This window comes from Pogona vitticeps, chromosome 5, assembly GCF_051106095.1.
Source record: "Pogona vitticeps strain Pit_001003342236 chromosome 5, PviZW2.1, whole genome shotgun sequence".
Taxonomy (NCBI): domain Eukaryota; kingdom Metazoa; phylum Chordata; class Lepidosauria; order Squamata; family Agamidae; genus Pogona; species Pogona vitticeps.
In genome coordinates, this window is record NC_135787.1 from 170,056,233 (window position 1) to 170,076,032 (window position 19,800).

Here is a 19,800-nt window from a genome sequence, read left to right on the forward strand (position 1 = left end):
TATGGAATGTTTAACTGATTCTATTACATAATGGGATGAACAAATTCACTATATAGACTATAGCTTCTAGGGAGGTTTGTATCTCAAATATGTAGTTATATATGCCAATACTAGCCCTGGGGTGTCAAGCTCCCTAGAAGCTCTTCTGTATTTCATGCATAGCTTTAGCTATATTTTGATTTCCAAATACAATAACATATTTTGGTGAAACACAGACAAAGCCAGAAAATATATAGATAGGTAGACAAAATATTAGTGACCAGAATCTTATTATTTACATCTGTTGGAACAAAACAAGTGCAATAAGTAGTAATTGTGTACTGTCACTAAGAAGTCAACATTTGTGCTCCTTATTATCACATATAAGTTGTGTGACTTGGTGTACAATAAGGAATACAAGCACTGACTTCTTAACCAGCAGCAATTTGTAGCTGCAATTGATATGGTTTGACTTATGGTGGCATATGTAGGATCTGGGATTCTGGCCTGTGGCCAATGTGTATTTTGCCTTCTATGACTTTTTTTTTCATTCTTGTTTCAACATCAGCTCCCACAGTGGTTGAATACAAACCACCTGACTACAGGTCTCATGAGCTTACAAGCAGATTCTAAAACCAGTTTCAGTGTGATGTCCCTACCCCTGCTGATATAATCAGACATTATCTTGAGCCACCCATGTTGAAAAGATAGTGCTTACTCTATGAAATAATCGGTGCAGTACAAATGTGAAATCCCAGTTTCCCATCTTCCATTTTTGCAAATAAACATAAATGTTGAAGAGATCATAAAAACAACATTAAGTAAATGCTATGGAAACACAAAGACAGAATAGCAATTACTGTTAATTGCCACAGAAAACCACAGGAGATAATTATGCCAATACTGGACAGTAAGTATAGGTATATATAAAAACAATTCTAAGGTAGGAGTGACTGGGATCCCTGCTGAATCAGATACAATAATAAAATAATAATCATGTGTTGCCAAGTCAATTCTGACTTGTGATGGCTCTTTTCAAGATTTTCCAGGTACAGATTATACATAATGTATATACTCCTACCTCTGCCTTTCATCATCTCAGTTTCAAATTTTAAACAAAATAAATACATATACATTTACTATACATGTGTTATTATACATTTATTATACATTTAAAGAAAATAAGCATGTATTGTTTTTCTAATAACAAAAAAATTAATAAAAATGTACTTGTACTTCTTTTTTATTGTGACCATATCATATTGCTGATCTGAAAATAAAATTAATAGATAACATTAATAAATTATTGTGAATATATATTCATATTGGTGGCATATGAGCAAATGCTTGCACATGTACACCACAGTGTTTTGAACTCTCCAAAACTCTTGTCGGGATAAGTAGAAAAATAAAATAAAACATCTGTATTTGCTATTAGGACTGACACAGGGTGCAAACAGACTACCAGAAAAGTGACAGTCAGAAATGGTCACTTTGTTGGGAGCAATTTCCCTTACAGAGACCCAGCTGCCCAAAATGTGAGCTACATGCCACCCTCAGATGGCTCAATAAATTCCTCAAAATGCCTTGCCAGGCAGGAGGTGGAAGAGATGCAGAAGCTCCGCAAAGTCCAAGACTGGGTGGTAATCTCATGTTTTCAGGCTGATATGCTTAATTAATGGGGAGGGGGGAGCTTGTAAAAAGGAAAGATGCTGTTCAAAATACAGTGGACCCTCGACTTACAGACGGCTCGACTTACAGACTTTTCGAGTTACATACTTCTCTGGCTGCAAAATTTAGATTCGACTTGCAGCCAGAGAATCGACTTACAGACCAGAAAAAAAAAACAAAATGGAATAAAAATAGAATAAAAACCACTGGTTATGGGATTAATCAGTTTTCAGTGCATTGTAGGTCAATGGAGATTCGACTTACAGACTTTTCAACTTGCAGCCACCATTCCAATATGGATTAATTCCTTAAGTAGAGGGTCCACTGTATATATTAATGACTCATGTTATGGTCCAATTGGGTCAATCTCTCAGCAATTACAAACATTTCAATAATGTATTGTGAGTCTGTGAAGTTGAGTGGTTTTGGACTGGGACTTGGGAAATCAGGAATGAGTCCTTACTGAGTCATAAATCTCACAATGGATGTGGGCCAGTCACTCTCCGACTTCACTTGACCTGTCTCCCAGAGTTGTGGAGGATGAAGTGGACAACAATTGAGCTGTGCACCCTTCTTGAGCTTAATGGAGGATGAGGTGAAACATAAATGTAATTGAAATAAAATAAATATTGACATTTCAGTGGGACATTTCCATTCTGCCCCTCCTCTCCCCCTAAGGGGCGGAGCAACCTATGAATCTAAATATCCTCTCTGAAGAACTGAACTCCTGGCAGAGGGAGAAGCTGAAGACAAGGGGAAGGGGAAGACAAGCAGCAGCAACTCAAGCTATGTACTGGTTCCTTGCACTTCCTTCACATCACAAATTCATTTCTCTGCTTTTGAGATGAGAAGAAGCTGTTTCTTGAGATCTCTTTGGTAGCTATAGTAGGCCAATAGTGGTTGTGTGTACATGCAAATAGCAGGCAGCCAAGGTCATTTAACTGCTTGTCTTGACCTTCTCCTCAATAGTTTTTTTTCCCCATGTCCTAGTACCCATCCTGACTGTCTTCAGGTCATCCTTCATGTCCTTTCTTGCATCTCTCACACACACCTTGGAATGCCTTCACACTTCCTGCGAGTATCTCTCCCAGTCTGGAAAACAGATCAATAAAGCAGCATTCAACAAGACTGCAAAAATCTCCTACATGTTGCCACATTAAATCTGTAATATCTCCTCATTTTTCCATTTAGGAAAAATGCAGACAACCAGAACATGGCACTCAACATGATAAAAAATACTGATTTTTTTTCTTAAGAAATCAACATTTCCAATTAAGGTATGAACCAACGGAATACAAAAAAATGCACTATTTTTGCCTTGTTGCATTCCTTGCATTTAGAGTAAAGCAGAAAGGTTTAAGCAGCAGGAAATTAGACGGAGGCCAAACATTTGAACAACCTAAGACCAGCATCTAGAACAGGTTTTCTAATATTTTTCTGTTCCACTTCTCATTGAAAATGCCCTTCACAATCATCAATGAACATAGGGCAATTCTTTTCATAGCCATCCTTCTCTCAATTAATCTTCCTGCTGAGCCTTTCCTGGATCCTTCATCTGGGAGCTAGGAGGAAGAGGTTCCTGTGGTCCTACCTATCTGGACCTATCTATGGGAACGGGTTCTCTACATCTATGTACTGTACTGGATTAGAATTTCTTCTCATCATAGTTTGATTATCAGGTTTTGGTACCATATAGTTAAGAACTTTTAGGCTTGCTTCTAACAGGGTTGGTGGGCGTTTAGGTGGTGCGAGATGACATTTCAAGGGGCTGTTTGTTTTATAGGTCCTGATTTTGCATGCCATGGAGATTTCATTAGAAGAGTTAAATTAGATTCTTCAGGATCCTATCTATTTATGACTTTAGTGAGAGTGGAATCACAGTTTGCTTCGCATGGGAAAAATTTTTTTATGTAACAACAGGTTTGATTTTCGTGAATGTTTCTGTTTCCTTTTTGGAATGTTGCTGTTTCAACTTCTACTTGATTATGCTTCATCCCTTTAAACTAACAAAAGGCATTCATAATTTCTCCGTGTTCTTTGTGCTAAACATCAATATATCTTTCAATTAATTGCACCAGTAAGCAGCCTTGTGTCATTTTTGGTTACACCCTCCTGCTCACTGGGATAAAAATTATCCTAATTTCAGCCACTGGCAGCTGTAGGTCAAAACTGTGATATTTCCAGTCACCAGCCAACTGAAACAGATAGAACAGAGTGGCAACAGTGCCAGAATATGTCCTGCCACCTCAGGTGGTATGGTAAATTGCACAGCTCCTAAACAGGTCTTAACAGCCGCAGCAAAAGCTTGTTTAGGACAGTGTACAGTACCACTATCTGAGTTGAGAACAAGCATATACAGGAAGATACAAATGAAATATGTTTTGCATTTCAAATTTAGTTTTATACTTATAGATATATGATAGTGACCTTCTTTTCTAGCCACGCCCTAATTTTCTTCCACCTACAAAATTGCTGAATTAGGCAGACAAAATATTGTTTCACTTATAACCTGATCTTCCTTTCAGAAGGTCTCCCCTCCAGAAATCCACCATAAAGTTCTGCTTAGCTTCAACTAATGAAAATTGCTTTAACTAACAGTGGAAGATGTAGAGCAGAAAGTTGGGGGTGGTTCCATAGCATGTCCCATGTTCTTAGAACCCAAAAATTCTAAGACACATTGTCAAACAGTGGTCTAAACAACTCTTCTTCATAAAGTATGCCATGAAAACTGTGGGGTATAAAGAAAAGCAAACAAGAATAAGCCCACAGCAAATTAACAACAGCTACTCGTATTCCATCAACTTCATGCAGTCCACAGAAATAAATCTATCTCATATGGTTGATTCAGGATGAAGGTACTAGTGACATAAATGTTTTTACACAGCTGATCAAATGGCTGATAAGCCACTGTGAAATGTGGTATACAGTATTCTGTTGATGCTATCAAATTTTTTTGCTGGGCACGGGAACAAAATGGAAAGTATTATGGGAACTGGCAGAGAAGTGCTGCAATATGTGCAAAGATGCTATCTTTTTTTAAAGAAAAGACATGTGACAACCTTGGAGAATGTTTTCCAACCCACTTAAACCTGAGGTGCCACCATTTAAACTCAAAAGCCAAATTCTGCTTCTTGTATCAGCAGATACCTAGTGTATGAACATATTTGGTCCAAGGCAATGCAATGTGACTGCACCCTGAAATTAGCTGAAGCCACTAACATGTGTAACTCTAAAATAAAGTTATCTGATATATTTTTAATTTGATATATGTTTACTTTTTAATATTGTAAAAACGTAAATATATATTGGTTTTAATATTATAAGCTACCTTTGGCCCTCTTGAGGAAAAAGGCAGTACATAAATTATTGAAATAAATAAATAATAATAAATAAAGGTTGGAAGTACTTGTTACAATTAATTTCCATCCCTCAGAAATGAAGGCCCAGCTACATTACATTTGCATCTCAACTTAATAAGGGTAACTACTTGCCTTTTATGAAGTAACCATAGCTTTTCAGTTACCTTTTTAATTAAAAGTATGTGGTAGAGAGTGAATATCACATAGTTCAAACAATGGTTTGAGCTGCTGCTTTGTCCTCTTTTGTGTGTGTTGAAGAGCTTATGAGGTAGATGGAAGGAAAGTATGTTTTGTACCGCAGGCCAGCAGCTAACAGTAGTCAGCTGTTATTGCCTTTCAGTAACTAAAAGCAGCTATTTTTAATTTTTGAGAGTAAAAAAAAAGTTACTTTTATAGAACTGTGCCCATAAAGGCATCTGACACTCTTTTAAAAGAAGTAGCTTTCCAAGCTGTGCTCTAAAACTTACAAACAATAAAATCCAAATTTAGGTCAGAAACATTCATACTCAGGTCAGAAATAGACATTAGAGATAGCCCATAATTAGAGCTGAAACCACATTAATGTGGCAGAGAGGTAACTGACACAGTTTTTCTGTGTTTGTGAAACCAGGCCTGAAAAGAATCCTATGCTTAAATCCTGAAGCCCAGTCACCAAACAAAGCAGGCTAGTGTTCACAATCCTGAAAGTATAAACTCTTTCATTGGCTATGAACTTTCTCCTTCCAGTCACAGCTTTTATTTATGGAATCATGTTACCAACTTAAGTCCCATTAATGTCACCTTAGGAATCATATACAATGAGCGCCAAATTCAAAATGTTCTCCAACTAGTGGGTATGGAATCGGCAGAGGGCTACCAGCTCTAAGAAACAAAAGGCACTGTGCACCTGTTCTATGTGTTTTTAATTCCCTTGACAAAGTTTAATGGTTAAAAAAGATGAAGGAAGCAGTGTGAAAACATAAGGGAGCCACAAATTGGTGGTGACCATGTCTGGACTTCATTTTAAATAAAAACTACACAAATGAGACAGTGAAATTGCACAACAAAGCAGCCTTGTCTGGAAACAATCATCCAAACCTCTCACTCACCTTCCCTTCCATTCTCACTATCTCTTTGTCAGAACCCATTTTCCTTTTTCTTCATCTCATCCGTAGACTACCTGACAGCAAACTGTTCATTGTTTCCCCACTTCTACCACATAACCTGACCTCCCAGACATCAGCTTCCAGATGCTCCCTCTAACTTCATATCCAAAGCACCTCAACGTATCCCTTAATTTATTTGAAGCCACACAGACACTAAGAATTCCTTGGACTGAGAAAGTGACCGGTGAAGAAGTACTAAAATGAATTATTAAAGTCTAAGAAATCATAAAGTGGGACGTGGTGGCGCTGTGGGCTAAACCGCAGAAGCCTGTGCTGCAGGGTCAGAAGACCAAGCAGTCGTAAGATCGAATCCACGCAGCGGAGTGAGCTCCCGTCGCCTGTACCAGCTCCCGCCAACCTAGCGGTTCGAAAGCATGCAAATGCGAGTAGGTAAATAGGTACCATCTCGGTGGGAAGGTAAACAGCGTTCCGTGTCTAAATCACACTGGCCATGTGACCACGGAAAGATTGTCTTCGGACAAACGCTGGCTCTATGGCTTGAAGAGCGGGATGAGCGTCGCCCCCTAGAGTCGGACACGACTGGACAAAAAATTGTCAAGGGGAACCTTTACCTTTACCTTTTAAGAAATCATAAAGCCCAAGAAATTCAGAAAACTAGAATACTTTGATCAGGGATTTCCTTGGCTATCTAGAAGAGATTTTAAAATGCGATGGTTTGTATTTTTGTTGCCTTTAAACCTGTTTTAGTAAACATTTTTAAAATATGTTTATTTCATTCTTTTAAAATATTTGAATAATTCATTGTTATAGTTTTTAATATTGTGTTTTTAATTATGCAAGCCACCTTGGGTTATTTTTTTAGAAGAAACACAGGGTAAAATATTTTAAATATTTTAAGTAAATTAGTAACTATGTAAATAAATTAATAGGATGTGACACAGAATCATTGTTTATGGCTGCCGTTTCCAAAGCCAGGATTGCTACCATGACATCCAACCCCCAGTATGAGAGGAACAAGCGTGAGACTGGGGAGTGTATAAAATGAAAGAAATTTCTGAACACACTCTCAGGGAATAGGGCGAGAAAAATGGCTTAGTTATATATGTGTGAGGTAGACAAAGTCTCCCTTAGTATGCTATGTCATGTGTGGTAACAGTAGTATTGTATACACTCTTGTATGTATTTCATTGACAAACACACTATACACTGTTTCTACAGTACCTCAAGTAGTGGAAACAGTCTATGGTGACAAGGCTACGATGACATTTTTGAAGGAAAGGTCAAGATGGCATCCCCTGTCCTTCCACCCACGGAAGCTGACTGAACGAGCATTTTAATCTTACTTCAACAGTGGTAACACAGGACACCATCCGCCACCATGTGTAGAAAGAGCTAGCCAGTTTAGAAGGGGAAGGCAGGTACCCAGTGGAGAGGAATTGTCAGAGGGCTATCCATGCTGTTTTTTCCACAACAGCAAGCATCTGCGGCCTCATATGATTGCTTTACTATTCTTTATAAAAGGGTCAGCCCTGGATTTCCCAGAATTAAACATCCCTTGAGAAGGCATATCTGCACTGTGTGATGTGGTTATAAACTCAGGGCTTTATAACACAGTCATAAGGAAAGTATGTTTCTCATGTAAGACTCTACAACAGCTAATGCCATACAGGCTAGCATTGTCAAAACTGACTGGCAGGGGCTCTATAGGGTTTTAATAAAGACTCTTTTCCTTGCTTGTCTGGAGATGCCAGAGACTGAATCTTATGCATGCTAAGCTTGTGCTTGTACTAGTCCACATCAGCTCCCCTTCACCTGGCGGCAGACCCATTTTAAAAGCTAATAACATGGTATCCCTTATTTCCCTTCATGTCTGATATATTGCCTCTTATTTCCATTGTCTCTCCAGAGCAACAACGAGAGATGACATTCCTTTGATATACAGACATAATGGGGGGTTAATGGTGAATATGGTTATAAGATGACCTTGACCAATTCTCTGTTGAATACCAGCTAGTCACTAATAAATATTAGATTGCAACCATTCAGTTACAACAAGGCAACTCTCTCCAAACTAGTGACTCTCCAAATGTTTTGGGCTATAGCTCCCATTATCGCCAACTTGCATGGCAAATACTCAAGAATAAAGGAGACTGTAGAGTAAAATATGTGGACAGAACTATGCTGAAAATGGCTGCAGTAGAGTTACACAGAGCACAGCTCGGTCTATTGGAATCAGTAGGAATAATTTATTCTTATTCTTAAGTACTGTAGTAGTAGTAGTAGTAGTAGTAGTAGTAGTAGTAGTAGTAGTAGTAGTGGTGGTGGTGGTGGTGGTGGTGATGATGATGATGATGATGATGATGATGTGCCATTGAGTTAATTCTGACCCTTTTCATGGTTTTCTAGGTAGAGAGTATTTAAAAACCGGTTTACCGTTCCCTTCTTCTGGGGGCATCCAGGGACTGTGCAGCTTGCCCAAGGCCACATAAATTGGCTCTTCTCCCTGGAGGCACAGTAGGGGATTGAACTCCCGATCTTTGGCTTTAGCCAGATACCTAAACCACTGAGCTATCCAGCCATCTTTTCTTAAGTATAGGTATTTACTATTATTTCGGATTAAAGTCTCATCAAATTTGTTGAGAGTTTTGATCCTTCTGCCCTACACCTCCTTCTTCCTTCCATCGTTCTGGTGATGCCACCCAACAGTGTTCCATCAAGTTTTACCCCACCACAATGCTGTTGCATTTGAAGAAGGTAAAAGTGTAGACTGAAAGATATAGTTAATCCTTGTCATGGTGATCCTATAGGAACCTTCCCCACCCTGGTGCCTTTCAGATATGCTAGGCTAAAATTGCAGCCCTGTCTGCTGAGGAGGACAGTTGTGGTCAAACAGAACTGAATGGTACTGCGTTGGCTGTTTTAGAGTCTTACATCAGAAAGAACTTCCTTTCCTTATAATTGTGCCCCAGGTCGCTGTTTCACTAGTTCTTGGCTGGTAGCACTCCAAGTTAGATACTGTGAACCTGTACGGATGGTGCTCTGGTTCTTAACTAGAGTGTGGAAAATGTTAGGGGACTGAAATGGAATTGTGCAATGGCTTATTCATAGATTGCTTACACAGTACAGTGGTATGATATACAATTAATGTTTTTACAATGAGTAGAAGTGAAAAGATGTGTCAGTGCTCCACCAAATTCCACTAAGAGATTTCACCAGATTTCAACAATGGAAAAGACAACAATGGGAAAGGCAATGGGGAGAGGCAAAGGCAGAAAAGGATGAATGCAAACAAACACAAGAACACATACTTGGCCTTTGTTATTTAGCTTGCAGACCATATACACAACCACACAAACCCTCACTGAAATGGACCCAAGCATAATAGAGCAAAATACAGAAAGACAAAGAAATGCAATGTACAGTGCGAAATGTCCTACCCTTCCTCTTGTCTTTATAACCTTCTTGTGTCCTACAAAAGATAACATGAAGTCCTCTTTAAGCTAACAGAGTGAGGGAGAGGCCAGACAGCTGCTTCCATTCAGTTCCCTTGATTCCAACATTCTGTGCCTCAGCTTGTTTTGATTTTGGTTTCACCACTGAGTTCATACCAGCCTGTTCATCTCCTACAGATGGAGAGACATATAATAACCGCAAAGAAGTCAGAGCTATTGAATGCTAAAACGGTACTGCAGCCTGCAGCTTTGCTTCTCCTCTCTTGCTTCCTTAAACCTATGCTGTGTGCTTATCTGAACAGTATACTGTATTTCCCAAGCCCAGAATCTCTGGGTACACCAATGAGAAGGAGATGAGGCACAGCAATGTGGTTAGACCCCTTATTTCAAAACAAAACAAAACAGAACTATCCCAGGGAAGCTGATGCATCATCTTTGTTGTACTGTACCTTCTGCCTCAAGCTATCAGTAAACAAGCAGTGACATGAAGTCTCCCCAGGAAAAAGACTGTTGCACAGTTGCAGGCTCTGGCCAGCCAAACCACTGTATATACAACAAAGTTTTGTTTCTTCTTTCTTCTCTCTCTCTTACACAGAGAGAGAGAGAGAGAGAGAGAGAGAGAGGGAGGGAGGGAGGGAGGGAGAGAGATTCAGTTGCACTTCTACAATTTCCTGTGGAAAACTGAAGACTTTTGAAGTGTGTCTGTATGATCCGCTGCCCAAACACAAGAAGGCTCTACAAAAATATACAGGGCTGAAAAGAGACAAAATAGGACTACAGCACCAAACACTCCACTGTGAAGTTCACTGAAGATGTTATTGTTAAGAATATCCAGAGATCCCGCCCCTACCAGTCACAATTCTCTCTCTCTCTCTCTCTCTCCCTCTCTCTCTTGCATTAGCCATGTATCTGACAGTTCTCTTCCTCTGTCTCTCAGTTCACTCTTGTTGCCCTTCTGGAGTGTCAGGGATGACTAGATAACTGCTATTTTGCCCTTATCCCAGCGATACCGACCCCCCACAAAAACAGGCAAAACAAGAGTGTGTCAAAAACTCCCTCCTCTCCCCACTGGCACCACTAGACCTTAAAACATGGCACAACATTTTGGAAACTGCATATGGGGGGGAGGAGAAACCATGGTCTCTATATGTCTCTCTCCCTCTCCCCCATCACATCCCTATATCTGTATGATTAAAACCTTATGAATATCCTACAGCATACTGCCTTGAGTCTCAGACACAGATGTCTAGGGACTGGGGGGGGGAGAGAGAGAAGGAGATGGGAAGAGGGCTGAAATTGAGCAAAAAGCATGATGTCAATCACAGATGCTGAGCCTCTTTGGGTTCCACTGGAATTAACAGATTAATAGATTTGGAGTTTAGTGCGAGTCTGTGGAAAGGTCAACTTTAAAATAATGATCCCTCTATTCAACAATGTATCAAAAAATAAACAACCTCTATTTAACAATCTCCAGGACCCAGGAACACAGAACATCAAGGAAGCTGAACTGAAGCTTATTCATAATTGCCTCAAGCTGAAACCTTAAGGCAACTACACAAAGAAACTGCTGTGCCACTACAGAGAAGAAAGAAAGCTGGAATTCACTTTACAGAGGGTTTTTTTTCCCCCTGCAGGTCTGTAGATACTGCTGGACTCTCTTGTGCTGTTATTGCACACATAATGGGAAAGAGTGTAGTGCAGTTTTGAACATGCATGGATGAAGTCTTCTAGAATTCACTGAAGATTACATTCACCTTTCAGTCATTAAGTGCTTTACATGTCACCTGTCAAGAGGTGTGTTCACCTGCAGTGCGTGATTGGCATACATTCTCCACTGTATAACCACAGAACTGTATGCTTTCCAAACTAAGCAATTCAAGAAGTGTTCTCTTCCAGACTTGCTGCAGGGGAGGGTGGGACACACTAGCAACTACTGCGGGGGGGGGGGGGGAAAGAGAATCAGTGGTGCTATCAGGTCGGGACTTTGGAGGTGGGGAATAAAATAGGCCACTCAGAAAAATGAAAAGGAGGGCCCCCAAATGCAGCAGAGCCGTCTGCTTACCACATTTTGAAGAACATGAAGTAATCACCACCTTTAAAAGGTGTAAATCCACCTGTAAATCCATTGCATCCAGAGTCTAAAATTACCCAGCACTACTGCTAACAAAAACTGGAAAGATGAAGCACGAAGTACCCTCTACGCAAAATAGAAAATCCATGTATGGACATCAGCTAAGAAGTAAACAGTCAGCTGTAATAGCTAAAGGTATTTTGAAGATGCTTGTGTAGAAGATATGTTGCTGATCAGCAACTTCTTACTATCTGAGCTTTCATTTGGCTTGTGCAAAAGCTGCCACCCATTTGTATTGCGCAAATCCTGCTTCTTCTGTTTGGCTGAAGCACCTCTGGGAAGCCTGCAAAACTTGCCTAAGATTAGGGGGATCTAACTGAACAGCCTATTTTTCCACCAGATTGTTCCTATAACATGCTGAAGCTTTGAGGGGGTGGAAAACAGGTTTAATAGATCCAAGAGTCTAGTTAGCAGATGTGAAGATCTTATGGCTGCCTCCTTGCAACAAGAGAAATACAGGTGATGTAGGTTCAAAACCCCACCCGAGCTAAATAGCCTTGGACTACACCATCTCTCAGTGTAACCTGCCTCACAGGGTTGCTGTGATGAAAAAACAGGGATGAGAACTGTTTTTATTTATTTATTTAGCTTATATGCTGCCCACAGTACCCAAAGGTCTCTGGCGGCTTACAATTAAAATACAGTAAAAATATATACTCTAAAAATTGCCATCAGGATCCACAGCTGATATTATTTCAATTAAAAGCCTTCCGGAACAGGAAGGTTTTGACCCGGCGCCGAAATGTCATCAGCATCGGCACCAGACGAATCTCAGCCGGGAGGGCATTCCATAGTCTGGGGGCAGTTGCCGAAAAGGCCCTTTCTCTACAAGCCGTCCCTCTTACCTCCTTAAGTGACGGCTCTTTCAAAAGGGACCCCTGGCTAGATCTTAAATGCCGGGTAGGCTCATATGGAAGGAGGAGGACCTTCAGGTATCCAGTGCCCAAGCCGTTTAGGGCTTTATATGTCAAAACAAGCACTTTGAATTGGGCCCGGGCAGCAACTGGTAACCAATGTAATTTAATCAAAATCGGCTTGATGTGTTCCCTAACAGCCCCACCACTCACCAGCCATGCAGCTTGATTCTGGACCAGTTGCAGTCTTCAAAGGCAGCCCCACGTAGAGCCCATTGCAGTAATCTATACAAGATGTTACCAGTGCATGTGCAACTGTCATGAGACTCTGCTCGTCCAGGTAGGACCGTAGCTGGTATAATTTCCGCAGCTGAAAGAAGGCTCCCCTGGCCACCGAGTCCACCTGGGCTTCCAGAGTTAGACTGGGGTCCAGGAGCACCGCCAGACTGCGGACCCTGTCCCTTGGGGGGAGTGTAACCCCATTCAGGGCAGGGAAATGACCCTCCAGCCTTTCCGGAGGGTCATTCCGGACAGGCTTTTGTCACTCTCCTGCTTCTTTGGGGAAGACAGTTGTGCTGTAAATGCAATAAATAAATCAAAACGTAACAGTTCTCCAGAGTTCCTAAGGGTAATAGGAGTACAGCCATCTTGCATATTGACCCACAAAAACTTCCTTCTCACCACGTTTGAGTACAGAGTACACCCGCCCTCAGCAGGGCTACAATATTTCTCAGTGTCTGTGTACAGTGGCAAGAGAGACAATTCTCTGGGAGCATTCAAACGTATGGGTGTTAATCACAACAAGAATTCAGCTCCTGATGTAAACCAAGTACAGCAATGTCCAGCATGGACACAACTGGAGGCATGAAATACTGTACACTCTTCAATTCCATGCAAGAGGAGTGTTTAGGCACTGTAAAAACCTTCAGCTCTGAGCAGTGCCTGGGCAAGATATGCAGGCTACATCTTTCACTGAAGTTGGTTGCAGTATAGCCATCTAAAATCCTGCAGATACAGGGCTGGGTTTCCCTAGACCATCCAACAGCTCAGCATAGCAAATACCTCTTTACAATATACAGATGTCTCCAAAAGTCCAGCACAGAACACTGTTCTTCAGCAAAACAGACACAAAGTACAGTCTTCACCATCAGTATTACCAGCTGTATTACTAATACTTCAGCCTTTTCTAGCAGAGCAGTAGAACAATGAGAGAGAATGTTGCTCTACAACTTTCTGCCAACAGAAATACCACAGAAATACAACAGATTGCCTTTAGTGAACAATAGGATCACAACAATGGAACCACTTCCAGAACTTCTCCAGAATTCCTGAAGTAATAAAATGTCACTAATTTTCCAAAAAGCAAATGGTGCAAGCCTATGCATGCCTACTTGGTTGCAAGACTCGTCAAATTCCTGGAGATAATTCCCAAGTAAAGACAAAGAAATTCTTCTGTGTAATGTAACAATTTAATAGAATTTCACAAGGAGGACTCCATTTCCTGAGGGGCAGCCAGTCCACAAAGCCTTCACCCAACCAGGTGTTATCCTAATTGGCTGGCACAGTCAGCACAGCTAGGACGATGGGAGTTGCACTCTAACACAACTTAAGTGCACCAAGTAAGGAAGAGGTGTATGCCGTAATCCAGCAAGGGGGAGGGAACCTGCCCCTCTTGGATGTTGGGCTGCCACTTCCATCTGATGCAAGTGACAGTTCAGAAAGATCTAGCAGGCCAGGCCACAAGTTCCTCATCCCTTCCCTAGATCAACCTGCTAGGCTTGAAAGTGTCACAAGACTCTTTCCAGTCCAGTTTTGCCGCAATAGACCCACAAAGCCGGCTGTCTGGAAGAGGCTTCTTACTGCCAAGAAAGCATGTGCACAGGATGGGCGGCCAAACTGTTGCAGACACTGCTCCAAAGCAGAGGAGAGCTGTTGTCTCCACTAAGCAGGTGGCTTGCGTTCTTCTATACCAGAATGGGTGGTTAGCCCAGGTGCCGGACTGCACCTCCCATCATCCCTCACCACTGGATGACTAGGCCTAATGAAATAAGTTGTCCTCCCCACAGTACTGGCAGGGACACAAGTTGGCCAGACTCGTTCTTACACCGGCCAAGGCGGGATGTTATGTATGAGAACGAAGCGTGTGTGTGGGGGGGGGGGGTTACGGACCTCTCCATCGTTCCCGCTGGAGGAGCGGAGACCACCCCGGTATCGCTGGAGCGGGCAGCGCGGCACACCCGCCCGCCCGTGCCCGCAGCCCTCCCGGCCTGGCTGCCCACCCACCTACCCCGCCCGCCTTCCCTGGCACCACCACCACCACCACCACAACAGGTGGGCAGGGCCCGGCGCGGCGCTCGCCTGACTCACCGCTGGCGTTTTTCCCGCAGATGAGGTGCTGGTAGGGCTGCAGCAGCCCCCACAGCTCCGAGTCGTTGCTGACGGTCTGCTCCAGAGACTCGAGCGTAAACTTTGGCGCTTCGTGGTGAGCCGGGCCGGTGGGGGCCACGGCCACGGCGGCGGCGGCGGCGGCGGCGGCAGGGGGGGCATTGCTGCCGCTGCAGTTACTCTCCCTGTCCTTGTTGTCTGCGGCACCGGCAGCCCCGGGCGGAGGAGGAGGGGGAGGGAGAGCGGCGGCGGCGGCCGAGGCAGCGCCAGAGCCGCCGGCGTTAGCGCAGGGGCCCCGGTGGTGGTGGTGGTGGTGATGGTGGTGGTGCTGCTGGAGGTGTTGCGACTGAGGCGGCGGCGGCGGCGGCAACTGAGGCGGGGGCAGCTGCTGCGGAGGAGGCGGCGGTGGAGGCAGAGGGGGGTTGTTTTGGTGCGGCTGGTGGGGCTGTTGTGTCTGGTGAGGCGGCGGGAGGTGAGGGGGGTGAGGGGGCTGCTGCGAAGGGGGGTGCGGCGGCGCCGCGGCGTCCACCTGCAGGACTCTGGCGTAGATCTCCCGAAAGAGGTTCTCCAGGCAGGCGGTCAGGTAGATGGCCGCGTGCTCGTGGATGCGCACGGCCACCCGGCTGTCCACCATCCAGCGGTAGAACTTGCCCACCGAGAAGGTGAGGCCGCAGCGGGCGGACTTGCCGCGGCTGAAGCGGTCGCCGCCGCCGCCGCTGCTCATGTTGTAGAGGGAGAGGGCGCTGAGGGCGGCCGCCGTGCAGCTGGAAGCCAGGCTCCAGCCCAGGACGATTTCCATGGCGCTCTGGATCTCGTACTTGGTGCATTTGGCGAAGCGCAGGCTCAGCCGCTGAGCCTCCCGGGCCAGCCGGATGAGTGCCCGGCTGACCAAAGTGGAAAGCCTGGCCAAGGCATCTTTGGGAGGGGGGCCGGCACTGCCGCCGCCGGCTGCTACTGCTGCTCCGCCGCCGCCGCTGCTGCTGCTGCTGAGGGTGGCGGAGCTGGCGGCGCTGCTGGAGCTGGCGAGGGCTGCCGCCGCCGCCGCCGGCACCCCCACCAGCCCCCTGGGCTCTTTGCGCGGCGGTTGCTGCTGCTGCTGCTGCTGGAGGAGGAGGAAGAGAGCCTCCACCTCGTCCAGGCTCCAGGGTACCTCCTCAAGGTCAGGCAACAGCCTGGAGCAATGCTGCCCGGAGCAGTCCAGCACTTCGGAGTCTTCCACCAGGACAGTGTTGACGGTGTCAAAGCTGTTGTGTCGACTGTGCATCGAGTCAGCTAGATGCGGCCAGCCGTTTCCTCCATAGGGGTAAGCGGCGTGGGGGGAATCGGAGCAGCACAGCGACAAGTTGGAGGACCGGACGGAGTCTGCGGCACCACCATACCCCGAGTCCAGGGTCAGATCTTCCAGCGTCCTCACCGCCGTCTTACCTCTCCTTGCCATCGCTGCACTTCATGCTGCACCAGCAAGAAACTTTAAAAAGAGAACGCCGTGGTCGGTTACTCCGCTCTTTCACTCCTCCTCCTCCTCCTGCTGTTGCTGTTCTCTTTTCACAGGTATTTCTGAATTCTTTCTCTCTCTCTCTCTCTTCCCCACTTCGCAGCTTCCTCGTTTGGCACGCGCAGATCCCGTCCACACTCAGGCAACCAGAAAATAAAATTAAAATAAAATTACCCCCCAGGCTAGATCCGCGTTGGCAGGAGGACGCACCGCGAAGTCTCCGCAGCGAACGCCCCCTCGATCGTCCCAATTTGGCGGCGGAGGAGAAGAAGAAGAAGAAGCGGCGGCGGCGGCCGCCTTCCCTACTTCTGTCCGCGAGCTCTTCCGCTCCCCGATTCCAGGACTGCACTAGCCCGCAAACCCAAAACCAACCCAAGGCGGCGCGGGCGCGGAAGAAAGAGGAGGGGCTATGCAAAGCATGTAGAAAAGAGAGCCAATCAGAAGGCTCACATTTATTTCATTGCTACCTTTCTTTTTTCTTTCCCCCCCCTCCCCGTCCTCCCTCCCCCGCGCAGCTTGCGAGGGTGGAGAAGCGTCACTTGCCCCCCCCGCGCGCGCGCGCCCCGCCGAACGATTCGGGGAGAGGGAGTCGGGCGCTCTGCCGAATTCGCTTTCGGTGCGTTATGACAGCAGCCGAGTGGCGGGTTGGCGGGTGCCAGCCTCTCCTCCTGGTTCTGCTGATTTCTTCTGCGCTGGATTGCCCGGGGAGGAACCGGCGGGTGGGGGCGAGCGCTGGGAGATAGGAAGAACCTGCGGAGTCAATGTTGCAACAAGCGCCGGTGATTCCGGAGACCTTGCCCTAAACCTCCCGGGGTTTCTCGTATTGGGAGACAATAAAAATAAGGATCAATATAAGAAGGCTGCTACAACTGCAGTTTTGAGTTACCCGTGTATCCTTGCCTCCTCCGCTTGTTCCAGGGTCCTGAAATACTCGTGTATATTTATCTACGTCAACGCTGGGAGCCTCCTCTTACCCCGTTCTTTCTCCAGGCAAAAAAATATATATCTCAACTCTTTTGAGACCTCAGGCCTGCTCTTACGTTATTGTTTGTTTGTTCCTTTCGTCTATGAGGGGTTCTTGAGTACTTGTAATTTTTTTATTGTACGTAATAAACATTATTTAAAAAAATGAGAAATGAAAGGACAGCTATGTATATCTCCTAATAAGCAGCAATAAAATTAAAGCAGATTAATTTATCAAATGCAGACTGGGGTAAATTCATGTTTGAATAAACAGACTATATTTTCTTCCTGGGGGTGCACAGCTTCTGCATGTGGAATCAGTGTCCTGTTTACTGAAGCCCTGTGATCTACAAGTGGATTGAGATGCCCATTCCTGTGCTAAAGGCAAGAGCTGTCCTTAGGGAACAAAAGAAAGCCTGTTTGTCAATTGTGGACTGAGACAATCTCATATAAACAGTCTTCTCCTCTTAAGATATCTCTGGTTCTAATCTCATGCTATATTTATTGCCTAATGTGTATGGAAGGGGAACAAAGGAGCTCAGATAAGGATGTAAAGAGACACAGTGGGGCAACACTTGGAAACAAGAAGCATGGCGTCCTGTTGGCTGTATGTGGTGCAAATTTGTGCAGCCACTCCCACTCCCATGCCACCTGATGAACTAAATGTGAGGTTTTCTCACACCTTGGAAGAGTTACTTTTTTGGATACAGTTCCCAGAATTCCTTAGCTTGTGCCACCTTGTTGGCTGGGGGATTCTGGGAGGAGTTGACTCTTCCCAACACCGATTCTTCTGTTCCCATGAGTTGCAGAGCTCTTGCTAATGCCACCCATCCTTTAAAATCAGGCTGTCAGTTACCAAAATTTGATGGTGGGGGGAGCACAGATAAAAGAACCTCTGGCCCCAGAGATGCCTGGACTTCAGGTTCCATCAGCCCCATGCAGCATGCATGGTGTATAGCAGTGGTCCCCAACCTTGGGCCTCCAGATGTTCTTGGACTGCAACTCCCAGAAGCCTTCACCACCACCTCTGCTGGCCAGGATTTCTGGGAGTTGAAGTCCAAGAACATCTGGAGGCCCAAGGTTGGGGACCACTGTTGTATAGTACAGGCATATAGGAGCTGAAGTTAACAGCTGGAAGACCATATTATGCCAATCCTGTCTTTGGGGCATCCAGTATGGCTCAAGAGCATCCCTATTGCTCTTTATCTCACTAATCAACACTTTGAGGGCCAAGCTCCAAATAAGAGACATACTAAATAGGATGCTGCTGACTGGCTCTTGGCTTTCGTGTGACGGTTTATTTTTCTCCAGCCATCTCAGGGCAGTTTGGTGATGACTGGGATTGGCAGCTGCTACTTGGCTCTTGTTCTTGGACCAAAAGATGAAAAAACCATCTTGACTACTAAAACTATACAATATAAAACGGCAGAAAGTGCTGCAGACAAAATGCAGGCGAACAGATGAGACAAGAAGTTGCTTTATACTAATAAACATATATACTAATAAATATATACTAATAAATATACTAATAAAGCAACTTCTTGTCTCATTTGTTCGCCTGCATTTTGTCTGTAGCACTTTCTGCCTTTTTATATTGTATAGTTTCTAGTTCTGTTTTGCTTAATCTTACAAAGCACTGTCTGCATTGATTGCACAAGAGAAATTAGTACTGAACAGTGCTGTTGGCAGCCAAATTTGGCTAGAGAGGGACAGATAAGAAAGTTGGCTCCCTGCATCCAGCAACTCCACCTATGTCTTTTGCAGGCATATCCAAGAAGACATCCAATCGGTAGTCGCAACTAGAGTAAACTAATTAAATCAATGGGAGTGAAATGAATGTAAATGTCTCATCATTCAGCAGTTGATTCCATGGGTCTGAGTTGAGACTGCGGTCAGATGTTTTTGCAGGAGGAATTAGGAACCTTCTGCTCTCCCCTCAGCTGAATCATCTCTGCAACTCTGATACATCACAAGAAAGAGGAAGGATTGTGAGGTACTTTGTTGAATGACCATCTCCCAAAGTGTGTCTTCTGCAGGGAGCATGCTGCAAGTGTTTGATGGTGTGGTGGACAAAAGAAATCACTCAAGAACACAATGAAGACAATTTTAAAGGGGTTTATTATTGACCACGTCAATTGGAAAGCTCTAACCCAACACCACCAAACAAGGGCAAAAGAATTTGAAATAAAAAGCACCAGGGATGGACAAAGGAAAATAAACGAAAAAGCAAGGATGTCACATCTCAATGAGTCTAGGACCAGCTACCCTGCCCCTATAGTTCCTGTGTCTTCTGGGCTCATATTGGTTACCTGTATATCCATCAGCATTATATTGCTCAACCTTAAACACTTGTAGTGTTTTTCCTAAATGATAAACCTGATGGCAATAATCTTATTTGAAAACAA

General features: G+C 44.5%; 1 protein-coding gene across 1 annotated transcript in view; it reads right to left on the reverse strand.

Moving 5' to 3' along the window:
• The window catches only part of ABTB3 (ankyrin repeat and BTB domain containing 3), a 272,906-nt gene extending 256,133 nt beyond the window's left edge, over nt 1–16,773 (reverse strand). Inside the window, exon 1 of the mRNA XM_020803657.3 lies at nt 14,920–16,773. Coding sequence (XP_020659316.3) covers nt 14,920–16,375 — 1,456 coding nt within the window. The 5' untranslated portion in view covers nt 16,376–16,773. The remainder of the gene's footprint in view (nt 1–14,919) is intronic.
• Nucleotides 16,774–19,800: the final 3,027 nt, after the last annotated feature.